Source organism: Epinephelus fuscoguttatus, linkage group LG3 (genome assembly GCF_011397635.1).
Source record: "Epinephelus fuscoguttatus linkage group LG3, E.fuscoguttatus.final_Chr_v1".
NCBI lineage: Eukaryota > Metazoa > Chordata > Actinopteri > Perciformes > Serranidae > Epinephelus > Epinephelus fuscoguttatus.
In genome coordinates, this window is record NC_064754.1 from 10,502,945 (window position 1) to 10,522,115 (window position 19,171).

The 19,171-nt window shown below is 43.2% G+C and overlaps 1 protein-coding gene across 2 annotated transcripts; it reads left to right on the forward strand.

The window, feature by feature from the left end:
* Positions 1 to 56: 56 nt before the first annotated feature.
* On the forward strand, positions 57 to 19,105 carry micall1a (MICAL-like 1a). 2 transcript variants are annotated; one of them, XM_049572288.1, is made up of 16 exons: positions 57 to 1,043; positions 4,436 to 4,484; positions 7,951 to 8,092; positions 9,031 to 9,131; positions 10,360 to 10,508; positions 11,767 to 12,368; positions 12,455 to 12,515; positions 12,691 to 13,124; positions 13,455 to 13,858; positions 14,703 to 14,837; positions 14,944 to 15,070; positions 15,358 to 15,448; positions 16,375 to 16,448; positions 16,944 to 17,058; positions 17,756 to 17,802; positions 17,918 to 19,105. In XM_049572288.1, the coding sequence occupies exons 1-16, from the start codon at positions 901 to 903 to the stop codon at positions 18,052 to 18,054; spliced, it is 2,811 nt and encodes a 936-aa protein (XP_049428245.1). In that variant the 5' UTR covers positions 57 to 900; the 3' UTR covers positions 18,055 to 19,105. The 2 variants fall into 2 exon arrangements, with proteins under 2 accessions (XP_049428245.1, XP_049428246.1); XM_049572289.1 differs by having other exon boundaries at positions 13,497 to 13,858.
* The last annotated feature ends 66 nt before the right edge of the window (positions 19,106 to 19,171 follow it).

Consider the following 19,171-nt stretch of genomic DNA (forward strand, 5'->3'; position numbering starts at 1 on the left):
TCTTGTAACATATCGCGTGGATAGCAGTTGGAGCCGCGGCTCTGCAGCGCCCCCGCTTGGGCTCATAGCTTGACATTGAGTGGGGTGGCAGGCAGGCTGCCAACGCTTCAGTCAATGCGACCAGGATGGCTTGGCACCGGCTCCGGGCTGCTTTGATAAACACCAATTGCCCGGGATGTATTTATTACAGTGCGCTTTGATTACATTGGCGCGAGGAGGGCGTCGCGAGTAGCACGAGGCGTAACAGACTTTTTTTACTCAGCGTTTTAACCGTCGTTGCAGTCACTGCAGCAACAAACAAAACCTGCGTTGTGATCCACCTCAAGGAGGAAACTGTCACCTCTGCTTTGACTGAAACTACATCACCGTCTGAATCGGGCAGACAGTCCTCACAGTGCCTGCGCCCACATAAAAGAAGCAACCCTGCAAACCGCAGATATGAGCTAGCAGCAGGCTAACGTGCGTTAGCCAGTTAGCCAAGTTCGCTACGTCAATAACTTTGTTGGCAAGCTACGTTATCAACTCAAGATACCAGCCGCGGTTTTAACCCAATGGTTCTGGTCAAGGTACAACTTTAGATGTCGTCTTCGCTGTCAGAGTAACTCAGGGCAGGAGATAGTGGGAGTATAATGCATTTTATAGTTGCAAAAGTTAGGTAACATCCAGCTAGCTTGCGAGCCATGCTAGTTTTTCTTAACGTGACTCACTGGCTGTTGATGAATGTATCGTATCGCAACATCGGGTGTTGTCTGGCTGTCGCCCCTCCACTGAAAGGCTGCTGATGACTCGTTTATGACCAGAGAAGAGACTGTGTGTTGTCTCCTGTCGCTCCCGGGACAAAGCAGCTCGTGTTTTATTTAACAAGAATATCGTTACTTGGATTTCTGTGATAAAACCATCATGGGGTCCCTGAAGGCTCTCCAGGAGTGGTGTCGGATACAGTGTGAGAATTACAACGACGTGGAAGTAAGGGACATGTCAACGTCCTTTCGGGACGGTTTGGCGTTTTGTGCCATAATACATCGCTACAGACCTGAATTGATGTAAGTAACACCGACGTTACATTAATACTAACTCACCCTAATGAAGCCTACAGTTACAAATGTGAAAACAGTTTACTGTAGTTCAAGTTAACGGTCCACCATTCACTGAATCTGGCTCCTGTGAAAGGTGGACACATTTTTAAAGAGTGACAGGCATGCTGTTGTCTTTGAAATTGTTTTAAAGTGCTGTTTTAATTAGTATGTTAATCCATTTAGGATACAAATGCAAAACAAACTCAGTAGCCAGACTGTGAACTCATCTGCCCTCTAGATTATTCCGTGTATGTTTGTTAGGACTGGGATTATGTGAGGCCCCTGTCAACAGTTTATCTTTAGTGAACACATTTTAAGTAGATAGCTGCCCAATTTGAAAACACTGCATTAGACTGCATGTTATAATATTAGTGGTTAGATAACTTTAGCTAAACACACATGTGTGTTTAGGTAAAATAAATAAACGGCTTAGTGGCGTTTTGTGTGATGTATCATAGCCAAAACACCAGTTAAACATTTCCACGAACACTTCAGTGTGCTGTAACTAACTCAGACTGACAAGCTATGCCCGTCTGTATCAACACACCCCTCCTCTCTGCATTTTACACCTACACACACATTACAGAAGCTACCTCAAAACACAACCGCAGTATGTCAGTATCAGTGTGACTAAAGAGACTTATTACAGGGATGAGGAAATTCTACTGTTTTGGTCGAGTCCCAAAACCAGAAAATCCCGTACTCACTCATTAACTTACAGTTGATAAATGAGTTTGACCAGCCGTTGCTCAAATGCACCCAAAGGCCTGATTGTGTGTTATTTGGTGACACTCATCTTTTCAGTACTTCCATTTCCCATCATGTGTTGTCACAAATATGTTTCTAGATCTTGTGTTTCAAACAGTTGAATCATGTGATTTGAAATGTCTTTGCAGTGTGACAGTAAATATACACAGAAACGCTGCCCTTACATGACTCACATTGGACATGCATTTCTGTGGCGTCTTGTATAGCATAAAGTGGCTCTGTGTATCTCAGTGGGAAGTGCACTTTGTTGACAGCATCGGATTAGTGGTTTGACTCCTTCAGGAAGAAGTTGGGGAGCCTTGCTGTTGTAGGAGGATTGTGCAAAAGCAGCCAGTAAATGACATGTTGTGTCCCCTCTCTGTCCTGGAGGGGAGACTGTGGTGAGATGGAATGATTTTAGACAATAAGCATCTTGCTCATGCTGCGAACCTCTCAGGTGGTCCAGGCTTTTGTGGGGAGATTAGACTATGCTTGGATGGGACTAGAGCAAACATTCACTGGACCAGTCTCTGAAGGACAAGTCAATGAAGTGGAATATATCCGCACAGTAAAGCTGAAAGTAAGAGAGCGGACAAATCCTAAACACCCAGCTTTAAAGTTCTGCCTCTTCAATTTGTGTCTCAGCTTGCCTCCCTGTTCAGCCCTCTGTGTAGCTGCAGCGGCCCAACGGAACTCGCTCTGATCCAGACAGACAGTCCGTCAGGCTAATCTGCGTCTGAGACCTCCGCCTGTCAAACTGGATTTGGCTCTAATGCTGGGCCAGGCCATTGTAGCGCTGCCCTGCACTCTGAGGCCAATGTATTCTCATCAGAATACATCACACTGATGCAGAGTAGGGACGTTAGTACAGTAAATGACCTCATCTCAATTTCAGCTGAGACCAACCGCCACTCAGCTCGCTGGAGAGGGAGTAGACATGGCTGTGAGAAATCACCCATGGTCCAGTTAACCAAAGTACATGGGACAGTGCGGTCAAACTTGCATATAGATTCAGTTGTGTTCATCTATGCAGCAATGCAAAAACTCATCACACAAGGGAGGTCTGCAGGTCCTTAAAAGTCATTAAATAGCCTTAAATTTGAATTTGTGAGGTCTGAATTGCCACAAACATTTTATCTAACTTCATATATCCATCTTTATTCATTAATTTATTCATTTTTTGGTCAAAACAAGTCAGCCCTCTGCATGAAAGTCCGCATTTCTGATGATGCAAATCTTTAACCCTACCACTCAGGAGGCCTAATACTTTCTTTTTACTGTATACTTGCACAACTCTAATTCACTCTAATAACCATATTCCTAATTAAAACCTACTTCTGCACGGGACACATATAAACTACCAATTTGCATGCTTGAATAAGAAAAATCAGCTGTAAAATTGGTTTAAAATTATCCAGAAAAGGTCTTAAAAGGCATTGAATTTAAGTGTTTAATACCTGTAGACGCCACGGTCACGGGTCATCTACTTCTACTACTTCTACTCCTCCCCCGACTCCTACTAAAATTACAGATTACATATTTAAAAGCTTTATTTTTGGTTGTCACAACTTTTCCAGATCCCTCACCTGTATGCTTCAGCACAAACCAAACGTCTGACCAGATTTAGTAGATATACAGGTTCGCCCAGGCCTTCATTATGTTGATTTTAAATACCTGACATACAGTGCTCACACACACAGCTCCTCAGCAGTCCTCCTTCCCAAAATAAACCTTGGAACGAGACTCTGAGTCACAGTGGATTAGGTTCGCAATTCAGATCACACACTGCTCTTCATCATCCGTGTCAGTGTCGGCTGGCACTGTCTGCTCTGCGAGTGTCAAGCAATTTTAGTGATGTTTTTAAAAGTTTCTGTGGGACCTTTAGGCTATGTTGGTAGACCTGACACAGAGGACCTGTTCTGACATGATCTTGATATTAGAGCTGCTGCTCAGTGTGTTTGTGACCATGGGAACTAGATTAGAGAGAACAGAGGTCACTTTGTGTGGCTCCAACACGGAGCTCATTCACAGGGTTTTTCCTTCTTGAGAGTTCCACATGGTCACCACAAGCGCTCACCAGGGTCAAGGAGTTTTTCTGCCAAAATGTTGTCCTGCCACTGCACACTTGTGTCAGCATACATTTACCTATGTACACAGCCAGACTTACATCCCAGAACACCTCAGACATTTTCCAGTTTTACTGCAGGATGTTTACTGGTGAGAGCCTGGCTCTGGTTCCCCGCTCCAGGCATTTCAAAGCGAGGCCTTGTAATTATCAGCCCATCACTACTGTGTGGTGCAGGAGTTCTTTCCTTTTGTGCTGGCACTATTTCACATCAGGGACCAATTGTCAGCTTCGGTTGTTGGGGAAACTTAACTGCTCACCATTCCTGCCTGTCATGCTGTCAAGCCAATAATAGCATTTTGATGGTCCATAACATAAGTGGAAGTAGGTCAGCACGCTAAATACAGTACCGTCCTATATCAGCATGGCTTCGTCTTCTACAAGACTAAAAGCAGATGCTATGTTTTGCAGTTGTTGTAGGCTATATCTGCAGTCTTATCTCGAGTGGTACTTTGAATTGTAACATTTTTTTGTCTTGTCATTTCAGAGACTTTGGCTCACTGTCTAAGGAGAATGTCTACGAGAACAACCGACTGGTGAGTCAATGTAACAGCTGTATGTTTCGATGTGTAACACTGCTACAAGCCTGTGTTGCATGATGATGTCATTTTGTGAGACTGTTTTCTGTTGAGAGGAGGTTTGGATCACTTATGTGGCTTCGGGCGTTGCATTTGTCACTGCATGTGCTTCATTCAGCCATAAAATTATTAAGCCTTACGTCTGCATGCATTCATGGTGGGTGTGACTTCAGTGTGTTCGACTGTCTGTGTAGAGAGCAGTGTTACTTAATCCTGATGGAGCCTGACGAGGGAAAAGAGGGAGAGAGGAGAGGAAGCCAAAGTGTTCAGTGTCATAAAAAAAAAAATCTTGACATAAGCCTGTGGAGAGACCATGTAAAGAGGATTTTAAGTGCAAAAGTGCTGACTTTGCCGCCTCTAAATCAGTGGATAGAAACCAGCAAAGAACTTTCTCTAATAATCATATTCCCCTTGTTGGGTTTTTCCACATCGTCTGTAAGCCGATAAAACACTGAGGGATGAAATGGGAGTCTCCTCATTTCCAGTCTGAGCTAAGCTTTGGCAGCACTGTGCTGCTGTTTACATAATTTTTATCCAACAGCTTTCAGGGAAAGTGAGGCGGTTGGTAGTAGCACCAGGAACAAACTCTCATGATGGCTGCCATTATAGATAAATCAAGTTATTCACTGCGTCCCTGAGCCCTAAGTCTGAGTGAGTAATCTATGACTTCAAATGTGAAAAGCACCTTAGTCAGATTTTACTATTAAGGAGCCAGATGTGAGCTCCTTAAATGTGTTCATGGTCTCTTTCCTAGTATTAGTCTCTAATACTCCTTTCACGTAGGAGATATATATACAGGGGCTTACTTAACAGGTAACCAATGTTTGACCCTGCTCGTATACTGAATGATGGTTGTCACAGGTTTATCCTCTTGTTGTCAGCGTTCAGAGACTCAAGTCTGCAGCTGTTGTTCAACACACATTACTGCTACATGTATAATCACACTAAAATCAGTTATGAAAATCAGTTTTGTAGGAAGCAAATAAAGCTACTGTACGTTTCGGTTTCAGTTCCCTTCACTTGCTCCCATTCTGTCACTTTCCCACCAATGTGCTCTCATTCTGTTTTCTTCTGTTTTTCTTCCTGTCTTTTTTTAGATTGATCAGTTGTTGTTTCAACATCATTCGTACTAAACTTGGCGATATATTATTAGATTATTAGATGTTATTATTAGATTATAGCACTTTTTTAGAACACAAAGTGCTTTACACCAAAACAACTCACTGGAAACATGAAGAGAATTAAGCAGCCAAAAAAGCCAAAGACTAACACAATGAATCACAGACCGTAAAACTAAAAAAATGTCATTAAAGATAGATAAAATCACATAAATGCCAAAAAAAAAGAGTGATTTAAAGGATGAGACAGAATTTGCTGCCCTGATCACTTCAGGCAAGTCTTTCCAAAGGCCAGGAGCTCTGAGTGTGAAGGCTCTGTCACCTTTGAAGATAAATGTGGACCTTGGAATGACGAGAAGCGATGCATCCAAGGATCTGAGGGTGTAGGAAGGGACACAGGGCAAGAAGATATCTGAAAACTTTAGGGGAGGCTTCTCAGGGCTTTGAAAGAAAGGAATAATATCCTAAAATCAATTCTAAACACAACAGGTAGCCAGTGTAATGAGGCCAGGGTTAGTTAAATGTCTACATTGGGAAATAAAGTTATAACATCATGCACATAAAGATTAAATTGACTAAAAAGATAACTTCATGATTGCTGTTCCTACCTGCTGGGTAGCTAATGTTAGCTAACAACCGCCTCCAGGTTGTGAGACATCAGGCTGATAGTAATAAACGCAAACAGCAGGAGCAGATGAATTTGTGCACAGGCTTCTCTGCTCTCTCTGAACTGAAATTGATTATTAAATTGCATGTCCACACTCTCTTCAGTTGAAACAGACTAATAGCCCATAGCTGTCAGGATAACTTTAAGTATGCATAACGACCACATCCTTGCAGGTGGTGCAGCTCTTTTAATATTTTTTCTGAACTATCTTTGATTAAATCAATTCAAAGTTGTGAATGCTTCTACATTAAAACACAGTCTAAAGCTCAATAGAAACACCTATTTACCAAAGGATCAGACCTGCATTAAACTGAGGTCTGAATGAGGTTCATGAAGGCAGGTGAGGTGACCCAGACCTGCACTGCTGGTTTGGTGTGATTCACTGTGTACTCGTGGAGGGTGTATGACTCACAGGCACATCCTGATTTGGGCAAAATTGCAAAGAGCCAGATATTCCAGTTTCTAGTAGCCATAATAATAATGCTCTGACCTAATAGCACATGACTAGACTGTTAATCAGAATATTTGCATTTCACTCAAAATAGGTTCACACAGAATAGACCTATTGGTATTTTAAACAAGGATGGCAGAGTGGCAGCTACAGTTTTGTGTAGTGAATCAGTAACATGTTGGTTTCAAGGGCATCCATTCATTTTCAGCAAATTGCAGGACAGTGGGTAGTTTGAACAAGGAACAGTGAATACTTTTAGCTGTAAACCCGGTGTTATTCGCACAGTGCACCCTGATGCATTTTGATTAATTTAGGTGTAGTGCCACGTTGCCCTTGTGTAGCATTTGTTGGCGGGATTATTTCAGTGTTGTGTGACTGCCAGCGATTGTATCCCTGTTGTTATGTAACCTTACCTCCCCTCTCATTTCTGCAGTGGAATTTTTCATTAGACTGATGGTTATCCTCAAAGCACAAAACATTACATTATCATCAAATGCCTGGTGTTTTGGCAGCAGAGTTAGATTAGTCAGGGCTTGAGCTATGTGCTGGTTGGTGGGCTGTGGCAAGCATCTCTCTTTTTTTGCACACATGCAACAAAGACATCATTCTGTCCTCAGTTTCCGATCTTTCAAAAAGAGACACTTTCTGTGAATACCCAGATGGAGAGTTTAGTTTCAGTGAAACATTTTTATGGTACGCAATAACTCGAACAAAACATACTTTCTCACTCAGCACTGGTGGTATCAGGCCATGCAGATAGTTTTTGGTTTTATTTGCAGAGGTGTGAGATACTGGTCTCTGAGATTTTGTCTGCCAACCTAGTACAATAAAGGTAAAAGGAATTTTGTTTGTGCTGCTCCAAGCATTAAAAAGTAATATTAGAAACCCAACAGCAGCATGCCTTTTCATAAACATTATCCCTGTTACTCAGGGTGATCCACAGACCTCACTGTCCACAATTTCCACCGCAGCTACTTTATGCCATAGAAATATTCCCAGACCAGTGACAGAAATCAGACCAAAATGCCACAATGAGTTGAAATATTAATAAGTATTCCAGGTCTGTTGAGTTGTGCACAAAAAGTAAAGCACAGTATTTGGTTATAACTTGCAGTAATTATTGTTTTCAGCTTCTTACTAATCTACCTCCGTCCTTCTCTCCTTTTCTCCATCTTTGCTTTGTTGTAGGCGTTTGAGGTGGCAGAGACACAGCTTGGGATTCCAGCCCTGTTGGACCCAGAAGACATGGTGTCCATGAAAGTGCCTGACCGGCTCAGCGTCATCACATACGTCTCCCAGTACTACAACTTCTTCAACAACAAGTCTCAAGGTGGGTACAGTAAATTCAGCTGGATTTCACTCCTTGTAGTGTGAACATAAAAGCATATAATGTTTGTCTGCACTAGGCCTGTCATGATAACTACATGTGTTTGACAGGATATTTTCCCAGGCGTAATTGCTGGAAACAATGTTGTCAGCTTGCGAGCATTTAATGCGACTGATACATTTATGAGACAATGGCATAATAATGCTAGAACACTTTTTCGAAGAGTAACAAACTTTTAATTCTTAAAAATATTCAGAATAGGAATATGAAGTAATTAAGGCTTGTTACTATATGCAAGAAAATGTCTCAGATTGAGACTTACAGAGTTCAGACAACAAAAATTGAACCAGGTGATGCCTCTTGTGACCGATAGACAAGCTTAGTGAAGTAACAGGCACACTGCAGTTACCTCCATCTTCCAGCCAGTGTGCTCCACTCCTCCGCCCTCCCAGACCGCCAGTCCCTGAGGGCCAGGTGGTTTGCTTGTGGTTTTATGAGGTTGTTGGAGGGTAAAACTATAAACGATGGAGTTTTTGACTCGTTGCCAGGGTGTTGGCAGGCTAACAGCTAATAGGACTGTGCACCTTTTACTCCCAAAGTGCAGCTGCAGGTTACCAGCAAGCAACACTGGGTCGTCTTTGAAGTGCAGGCGTGGGTGGAGAGGAAAAAAAGGGGGTAATTGCTGTGCCAAAGTCTTGTAATGTTTGAAAAATCTTGCTGTTAATTCTGGCTTTGTGTTGGCTAAAACGTTGGTGACACTCTCATGTAAAAAAAACACACACGTTGCCTCAACACAATGGGCAGTATCAGGGTCAGTCCTGTGATAAGTCGATAATGTAATTATCATGACAGGCCTAGTCTGCACTTTGTATAACTTGTGGGTGTGACCACAGTTTATATAATTTGTTTGTATCATTAAGTGTTGATTTCCTTTTCTACAGCAAACCCCCCTAGCATGAAAAGGCTAAGCTCCATCAGTCATAATGAGCCAGCCCAGAAAAGGCCCCCGACCCCTTTGGAAGACAAAGCGGTTGAGTCTGAGGTAAGACTTGGCACCAGGAGAAGGTGTAGAGATGAACAGGACTTACCCTTTGCATTTGTTTATAATGATTTGTTTTTACTCTGCGCCACACATAATACAATTTAAAAACTGTATCACTGAACTGCATAATTTCTGCATGATACTCCACAGGAGCCGCATGCTAACAAGATGAATTCTTTGAGTAACATATTGTTCATGGTGTCCTTTTAAGGCCTGGATAATCAAACTGAATCTGCACACATTTTTTGGTAGTGTATTGGTGTGAAGCCTTGGAGTATCTAAGTGTAATTCTGCATGTGCTATTTGGGGGTATTAAGTCATCAGATCTGTACAATACAAATCCCATCCTGCACTTGCAGTACAACAATGTCCACATTAAGTATTTTATAAGTACCATTTCCTTGTGCGGGCTTTGTGTTGCACAGCAGGGGAAAAGCTAAGCAACAGAGGTGGAGTAAGTCTATAAAGATAGCCTCTGTATCCTGTCTCTCTTCTCTTTCGCATGCCTTCAACTTCTTTCCTCCATCGCCATACTCCCATGTACTGGCGTCCTCCCTCTCAACTTCCCCCTCCCCCCTTCCCCCCGTTCTTCAGATGGAAATCCATTCCACTCCCTCCTCTTCCTGCTCTTCTTCCTCCTCACATCTGATCCCCCCTCCACTCTCTGGTCCTGAGCCTAGGCAGTAGGATGGGGGTGGGGTGGGCTAGGAGGTGAAAGCAAAACAGTTAGGTCAGTCTTTTTTAACTAACTCTTGTGCAAAAAAATACTAATAGTATAATCCTAACACTGTGTGCCAAGTTTTGGAATGCGCTGCTGCTAACCCCCTTTTTTTACTTAACACGCAAAAAAAACCCTTAATGCCTAAAAACGAAATATCAATCTTAAATATCAATCATATCCCGAATATGTGACTCCCAGAGCCACTAACCCAAGCTGTTTGGAGTTTGTTACTAATAAAACGTTTTGTATATTGATGTAAATTTTTGTGACAATCATATGTTTTAAACTGAAAAAAGAAATGCAGTAATGAACCACATGAATCACTGACAGGTAGAGTAACCGAGTAGATGTAACTAGCTCAACAAAATGAACAATCCACATCCTCAAATCCTGACTCCGTGTTTGATCTCCCCCCTCCTCCCCCATTGCCCTCCATCCCCCCCACCCACCCTGACGTCTCCCTTCGTCCCCTCCCTGCAAATACAATGTCCTGGTTGCTTGTGCTAGCCGAGCCAGCCTGCGCAGCCAGGTGTAGAAACGGTTGCAGCAGTCAAGCGCAGCACTCTCAGCAGCACCTGCGCCGCCTGCCAGAAACACGTTCACCTGGTGCAGAGATTTCTGGTGGACGGCAAGCTCTACCATCGCAACTGCTTCAGGTGAACACTGCCGCAATGGCTTCTGTCTTCATGTGTGTTATACAGACTTTGTTTTAGCCATGAGTGATTGATGCTGTTGAGCAATACAGTGGAAAAAAAGATTTGCTTTTGGGTTTCTTAAAGTGATAATCCTTAAGATTTTTGTCCTGGTTGATTTGGTAAGACCTGTGATGACTGGTGGTGACAGCAAGTAGGATTTAAAACTACATTTTTTTATAAGAGCAAAGGGTGTATCTACTTACAGAGGAGCCAGCCACACATACTCAGGAAGTCAGACAATAATTGTACTTTTCCTACAGACGCTTTTACAGTTTGGAAACAATGATAACGTATGTAAGGGTGCGCTAATGGTATATGGCAATGGAAGTTTGTGGTGGAGTGCAATAGCTTGTCAAGCTATGCAAGGGCCGAAGATCACAAATGCTACCTTAAGTTGTTGATGACAAATGCTGACTGACTGCCAGATCTTTGTGCAATTTAATACACGTATTTGATGGAGACACCTACATGTTCTGTTCATGTTCTCAACAGCTGCCACGACACATTCAGCTGAGTCACGTTAACTTGTTAAACATAATTGCACTGAAACGGTCGTGATCCTGACAGAGTTCTGTAGAACTTGAGTTCGAGCTGGAATAATGGTTCTGACAACTGAATATGTACCAACCAGGCATTTTGATGCTAGTAACAGTTTTATTTAAATATCGACAGCTTGCAAACTGAATGGTTTGGGCAAATATGCCACTTCCAATGCCATCATGCATGAGCACATTTTTGTTGACATCAACTGTAAAGGGGTCTATGACGCCATGATCAATGCTGCCCATGTTTCACTAGTTCAAAGCTTTTAATGTGAACAAGCAGCTGTAAGAAGCGGTTTGTGTGATCACGTCTCATTTCTTGTGAATTTATCATATGAAGGTGAGCAGTTCAAACAGCCTGTGGAGAAGGCGGACCCCGCCACTAACTCTACTACATGGAAAGCTAATTGGAGAATATAAATACATTGTTTGGCTACTGCTGGAAAAATGCCAGCCGCAAACTGTCGAATACTGAATCTGATTTCATGAACATCTTAAGGATTATAACTTTAGGAGCAGAAATAAATTAGTTAACAACTAGATTGTGTACATATTAAAGAGTACCAGATTACTGTGTGTATTATTTTGACAAATCAGCTCATGTTTTTGAACTAGTGTGGCTTTATATCTTAATAATCTCAGTGTCTTACTGTTGTCCCGTGTCCTTGTTGTCTCAGGTGCACAGAGTGTCACAGCACGTTGCTTCCTGGGTCCTACAAATTAGGGAGCGACTCTGGCGCCTTGGTCTGTACACATCACCTCGCAAGACATGCTTTAACCAATCAGAATGGCCGGCCAGATCTTAGTAAGAGACCAGTCGTAGGTGGGTCTGCCAGGATAGGTCGCAGCACAATTCCTCACACCTCGCCCTCTGAGAGGGAACAGGCAAAGACTCCTCCGGTAAACCAAATCAATGATACTGACACGCCCACCAATGACTCTGACACAGTCGCTGCTGTTACAACAAGTGCAGCAGACTCTTTGGAGAAAGCAAAGGAGATGGATGGCAGCGGAGGGACAGAGGAGACACCACGTTCCTCTTCTCCTCCCAACCCTTTTGATGAGAGCGATGAAGAGGAGGAAGAGGGTGAGAAAGAGGAAGATACCAAGACACCAGCCAAATTAACGACCAATGGGGACCTCCCTTCTACACCTGTCAGTCACAATGAAGTTGCCAGTCGGCCAGTACCTGCACCCCGCCGGATCCCTGAACCGACCCCTCCTCCTCGCCCTGCCCCTCGAGTTCGGCTACCCCGTACAGCAGACGGCCTTACAGCTGGTGTGTACTCACTGTGGAATATAAATTATCAAAGATGAAAAGAGGATCTGCTGATACTCATCCTCACTTTTTTCTTGTAATCACAGGTGAACATCTGAAGCCTCCAACTCCTCCCAAACCTCGAGCAAGGTCACAGTCTCCTGGAAGGTAATGAGACTTCTGTTAAATGCCTCTTTTTTATGTCCATTGCCACCATTTCACTGACCTTGATCATATCATCATAGTCTTGTAGGTGTTTGCCCCGTCATGCCTCCATTGGCTGTATTTTGTTGTCTTTCCCTCTGTGACCCCTCCATCCCTATCTGTGTGTCTCACTGTCCAGCCTGTCCAGTGGCTCCCATAAACCCAAAGACCCACCTTGGCTCGCCCTGGTCCAATCAGAACCCAAGAAGAAGAAAGCCCCTCCCCCTCCCCCTGCCGGACTGGCAACCCCTCCCAATACAGGCTCTCTGTCCTCTCTCAAAGGGGACGGCTCCAGACCCAGCACGCCTCCTGTGCCCGCCAACCCATTCGAGGACGACGACGATGATGAAAATGGCGAGGTAGCAGAGGAAGAGGGAAACGAAGGCAGTGCGATTCCTTCCACAATTGTTGCTAGTCACCCATGGTACAGCATCACTCAGGCAGCTGACGCTACGACAGGTGCAGACACTCCCCCTAGTGGAGGAAGCTCGTCCCGCTCTGCCAGCCCGGGAAGCGCCAAGAGCAAGAAACGGCCGGCGCCTCGTGCTCCACAGCCACCTGCAGGTCACCAAGGTCAGTTTGGTCAGCGTTGAATTTTACTGACATTGATCTTGGCTACCATTGTGATTTAAGTACCCTGTAGAGTTGGGTTGATATGCAGGTCCAGTTTATTTGATTCAAACACCCTCAGATATAAAATGTAAGTCAGCACTTTGGCCCAGCTGAGCTGGAACAATGAGGCTGGAGAACAAAACGAGAGAGAGAGTGGGACGTTGAATACAGATGCTCATTGTTTTTTGTTCTCTTCCCATCCCCTCTCCATTTCAATCTGTCTCAACTACTTTGTTTCATTTCTGCCCTTTTTGCCTTTTTGTTTTTTACTAAACCTCCTTTCCTCTTCAGTTTCCTCTCACTCTCAGCCCTCCTCTTGCTCTCCCTCTCCAGCTCTCAGCACAGAGAGTCTGTCTTCTGGCTCGGACCACAGCTCCTCCCATCCCCCTTTGGGTGGCGGTGGCGGTGGCAGTGCCAGCAGCGACCAGGAACACTCCTTCACCAAAAGTGTCTCAGAGCCTTCCATCTCTTCGCCCTGCGACTCTACGGCATCTCCTTCCTCCTCCTCGACTGAGCGTCTGCCTCATGCCTCCCTAAGCCCCTACCCTTCCCCTATGCCATCAAATGCCAGCTCAGCTCCAGCCACTCCACAGACCAGCCGCAGCGTTGGGGCCAAAGGGACCAGAGACCCTCCACCACGACCCCCAACAGCACCCAGCCCATTGGCTTCAGGAGTCACCCCGACACACAATAAGGTAATAGGTCCCCCTCAAGCAGCTACCTCCGGGACTGAAAATTGAAGCCAGTAAGGAAGTACCAAAAACTGGCCACTTGAGACTGGCTCTAAAAACTCGACAGACCCCCGTGATAAAACCCAACTTTAGGGCAGATATAAACACGTCTACAGCCTGGCACAAAAACAGTTTTGGCCTCAATAGATAATTTCCCCAATCATGACGACTGTAGAGGCGATGAATTTTTATATAACTCACCTGTTTTAATGATATTAAGGATTAAAGTTATGCATAATTAAAAGCCTGGCCACTTTGAGTGACAGGTGGGTGTATTTCAGGAAAGGTCCGCACACCTGGTATTTTTATTTTGTTTATTTGAGTTGCAGAGCAAGTAGCAAATTTTTTCAGGGTTTAGACCAAACATGATGTCCTTCAGCCACTGAGCATGGGTGGGCGGGCAAGATTCTTCCATCTTAGCAATACTGAATGTCGGGCCAAAAGAGAAGCGAAGGACAGTGTAGTGTTTGATTGGAGCCAGGTGCATGTGATCCTCTCCTGTTGTGCCAAAAGGGATATTTAGAGCTTGCAGTTCTAGGTCTTGCAAGTTAAAACATTAGTTATTATCAGTTAACCACAGCTGTACATGTACCATGCTAACCAAGCTAGCAGCTAGCATTAGGGTAATCTCCACCCTCTTGTCCAAATATGGTCTTGCTGGCTCCAAAAAACCAAGATGATGATAGCCAAAATGCCAAAAGGCTACAAGGTGTCCATTATTTTATACCATCTTTGGTCCACCTCTAAATAAAGCAATAAAAAGCAGTACACTGGACCATTATACTCCAGCTCTCTCTTCTCATTCCAGCGGATCTGCAAGGAGAACCCATTCAACAGGAAAGCTTCTCCCTCACCAGCTAAATCCAAATCCAAACCACCAAAAGGCCCTCGTCCTGCCAGGCCCCCGGCCCCTGGCCATGGCTTCCCTCTCATCAAACGCAAGGTCAAAAAACTAAAGAGAAAACATACCTAATGTTTAAGCATAGAAAAAAATATACAATGGATGAAGAAGTACTCAAATGATTCCTCTGGTCCAAACATCCGTCCAGGTGCAGTCAGACCAGTACATCCCAGTAGAGGACATCCATGTGGAGATGGGTCAGCTGGAGAAGCAGCTGGATGAACTGGAGCAGAGGGGAGTGGAGCTGGAGAAGAAGTTGAGAGACAACCCGAACGGTAACGCACCACACTGTTTCTAATGGAGTTTCTTGAGTTAAATGGGTGAAAGGCCAGTTAAATATTGCAAAGATATGAAGCTGTCCCTTCATGCAATGCATAAAATTTAGGTTCACTGTATCCAAAATTGATAACTTTACTAAAATGGCTGCTCCATGTTAAATAACTCACTTAAGTATTGTACTGGATTATAAAAAGACCCGATCACCCAGTAAATGGATGAAGAACAGTACATCAATTAAGAAACATAACAAATATATCTCTGTGTTTCTCTTCTGTGTTTTCAGATGAGGACGAGGAGAGCCTGTTGGTGGACTGGTTTACTCTGATCCATGAGAAACACCTTTTAGTGCGACGAGAAGCTGAGCTGGTCTACACGTAAGTATCAGACTGAAGCAGTGAGCAAATGTCAGAATCATAATTCTAAGATGTCAATCAGTGATTTCTCCTTCACATCTCCGTGAGTTCGGTAAAAGTTGTCCGGAGAAGGCTTTCAGGAGTATAGCACCCAGCTTTTTTAAATGCATGCCTTTAAGGGGAAAGGAGATTGCGAAAGTAGAAGCCATTTCTGATGCAATGAATTTGACTGGCCATGTCAACATCAAAATGTTTATTTAAAAAGTTGTGTAATCCAGTTCTCCAGTATGCAGTCATATGCTTATTACATTACACACACACACACACACACACACACACACACAGTTATTCACATGGGATGTTTTCTCACTTGCAGCCTTTTTTTAAATCTCAGTGTTGGTGACAAACATGGCTGGATGCATTATGTTTTCATGTTGTCCAACTGTCCATCTGTCCATCCCATCCTCATGAACACAGTGTCTCAAGAATGCCTATAAGAATTTCTTCAGATTTGGCACAAAGGTCCACTTGGACTCAGGGATGAACTGGTCACCTTGTAAAACATGTTTTGGCCATAACCCAAGAATTCATACGCTCCAACAGGATATAAATATGAAGTAATGTCATTTTATATCTAACAGATCAAAGGTCAGCTTCACTGTGGCATCACAGTGTTCAGCAAAAACACTTTTCTGGTCATTATTCACACCATAACTCAGGAACAGAAGGGAAGACATTTTAGATACTGAATTGGTGACACTAATCTTGGGTGTCCATCTTGAAACTGTTGATTGTATAGATCCTGGACATCCTGGACTGGTTGGCAGAGACATATAACCACAAGGCAGTAGTTCTAGTTTAATTTTAAAGAGTGTAGAAGAAAAGTGTACAAGCATAGCTGTAATAGAAGGTTACCAGTGTGTAACGTACTGTGTACTATGTTGCAGAGCGAAGCAGCAGAACCTGGAGGAGAGGCAAGCTGACGTGGAGTATGAGCTGAGGTGTCTTCTCAACAAACCAGGTGTGTTTGGCTTCATCATGTCAAGAGAACTCAGAGTCTAATTCATTGCCTTGTTTGTAATGCACAACTCATGCTACAAAGCAAATTACTGCCACCAACACTTCACCTGTACATCCACACACAGATAAAGCTGTCACTCCTCTTTTTACTCACTTCCTTCCAAGTCTTCACTACATATTGTATATGAGTCTGGACATATCTGGATGTAAACTGCGACTTGACTGGTTGGTGGATTGATACAACGCAGAGGGAGGAAATTTAGTTTCCATTAACATGACTGTAACTCCTCCAGTAGTACTTACACTGCTCAGTCACACAGTCTGTCTCTCTGCTGATCATCTTCCCTGATAGGATGGTAGATAAAGTAGAATGTCCATGTTTATACTTACTGATCTGTTACTTTAGGTATTCAAAAGTGCACCTTGTGAACTCACGTTGCATGTTAATACAATTGAAAGAACCTTAATTAAATAATTCATTATCATCCTTCCTCAGAGAAAGACTGGACAGACGAGGACAAGAGTCGAGAGCAGGAGCTGATGGCTGAGCTGGTTACCATCATCGAACAGCGCAACCAGATTGTCAACAACATGGACCAGGACAGGCAGAGGTAATCAATGAGTGGCAGTTAAGTTCAGTATTTTCAGGCCGGAAACTATTTTCCCATGTTTTTGTGTCTAAGTATGTAATGGGAACAATATTTGAAATTGGTCCAGTGTTGAGAGATAGCACCGCAGCCTGCAGCACAATTCACAAAAACCTTCAGATGTCAATTCATTTTCAATTTTATTTATAAAGCCCGATATCACAATTCACAATTTGCCTCACAGGGCTTTACAGCATACGACATCCCTCTGTCCTTAGGACCCTAGCAGCGGATAAGGAAAAACTCCCCCCAAAAAAACCTTTAACGCTGTTTCTGGTTAAACAGAAAGGATCTCACTCTTTTAACAAAAAGATCTATCTCTGTAGGAATCTTTTCCTCAGGTTGTTTGGCAATTAAAATGACAATCTGTGGCTGTCATTGGCAAAACAAATACTTTTGGTGGGCGTAAATTGATGGTGCAAACATGCCCTGAGTGTTGGCACTGCAGCTTGCTCAGCTGCTGCTTGCTGCAGTGCTCTCACTCAATACTGGACCAGTTTCAAAAATTGTTGTTTCCATTAGACACTAAAACATGAGGAAAAACATCCAGGTTGAATAAAACCTTACTTACCCTTTAACTGTGTACCTCTGTAGTGAACCACAGTGTGTTGATCAATGATACTTTATAGCTAACAGCAATCTAACATCCATTCTGTCACAGGGAAGAAGAGGAGGATAAACTTATGGAGGCCATGCTGAAGAAGAAAGGTAGGCTCTTCAGATTAGAGTATTTTATTAACATAAAATGTAACCGTGACATCTCATGTGACTCTTTTCCCCCCGAAATTTTAACCTCACGCTCCGTTTTTATTCCCCTGATCAGACTTCCACAAGGATCCAGATGTTGACCAGCACAAGAAAAAAGGAGCAAAGTTCAAACCCATTAAGGTGCTCAAGCGGCTGAGCCATAAAGGAGAACCAGGCAAGAGCCACAGCCCCCGCAAGGAGAAATCACCATAGAAAGGACACATTCTCCTCTAAGAGGATATGAGACTGTTTTAACACGACTAAGGAAAATGAAAAAAAGGACATGCGAAAAGAAAATGCAGCAGATCAAGAAGATGAGGTGTCCTTTAACTGTCATTAATGAGGTGGAAGTGCAACCCAAAACACTTCCTGCTCACATCTTGTGACGCTTCTCCAAAAAGTCTCTGCGGTAACTATTTTCAGTTGCCTTTGTGTGTTTTAAAGAGACAGTATATTAACTGTTGTAAGAGCCGATGTGTTTTTAAGTTCTCCAACCTTTCAAGCTAGTGAAGAGTAGGTTTCTAAATTACTGCACTGAATTGTTGTATGTTCCTTCACTATCCTTTTATCAAGGCTCTGCAAAGGTGCGACTCATCAGCTCGAGTGAAGTTAGCTGGAATCAAGTTGTTCGCTGGTATTGAAGGTTTTTAATCTGTTCCTGATTTACTCTCGTTGAATTCCCCTCCTTGACTCCAAAGGTCAGCAGCTCTGAGGAGGTTTCACGTCACGATTCGTTTGAGCCTGTGGTACGAGTGAAAGTAAAACGTTTTACTGTTGTTGTTTTTAAAGATGAGCTCTGCTTTAAATCTCGCAACATCGCCCTTGAAATGCTCGATCGACAATGGATACCTAAGCTCTTCTAGCTGCTATGTTATGATCATCTGTGGTTTCCTAGTTTTTCTTCTTTAGTTCTGCAATGGTGTCATGGTGTAAATGCATATCATCAAAGGTGTGGATGAACATAGTACAGTATTAGTGGGTGTGGGAGACTCTAGATCAGATTGATGTAGAAGATGTGAAGTCTGGAGGAGAGCATTGTAGACAGTTTATTAACATGAAAGGTCACATGCAATAATGAATATTAGAAAAAGCAGATTTACAGTATTTTAACAACTGTAGAGAAGCACCAGCTTATAACAGTTTTAACAATTGGGGAAAAACTGAATATGCAATCATTAATTTATATTTTACTATGCCTTTCTGTATGTTCCCATGTTTTGCCTTACAAGTGGATTGGAGAAAAAAAAAAGTGTTAATATTGTTTGTACGAGTGCCATTTATTTAATTTCATATGTGGATAAGCTTCATTTGTTCGAGCTAATGTAAATGT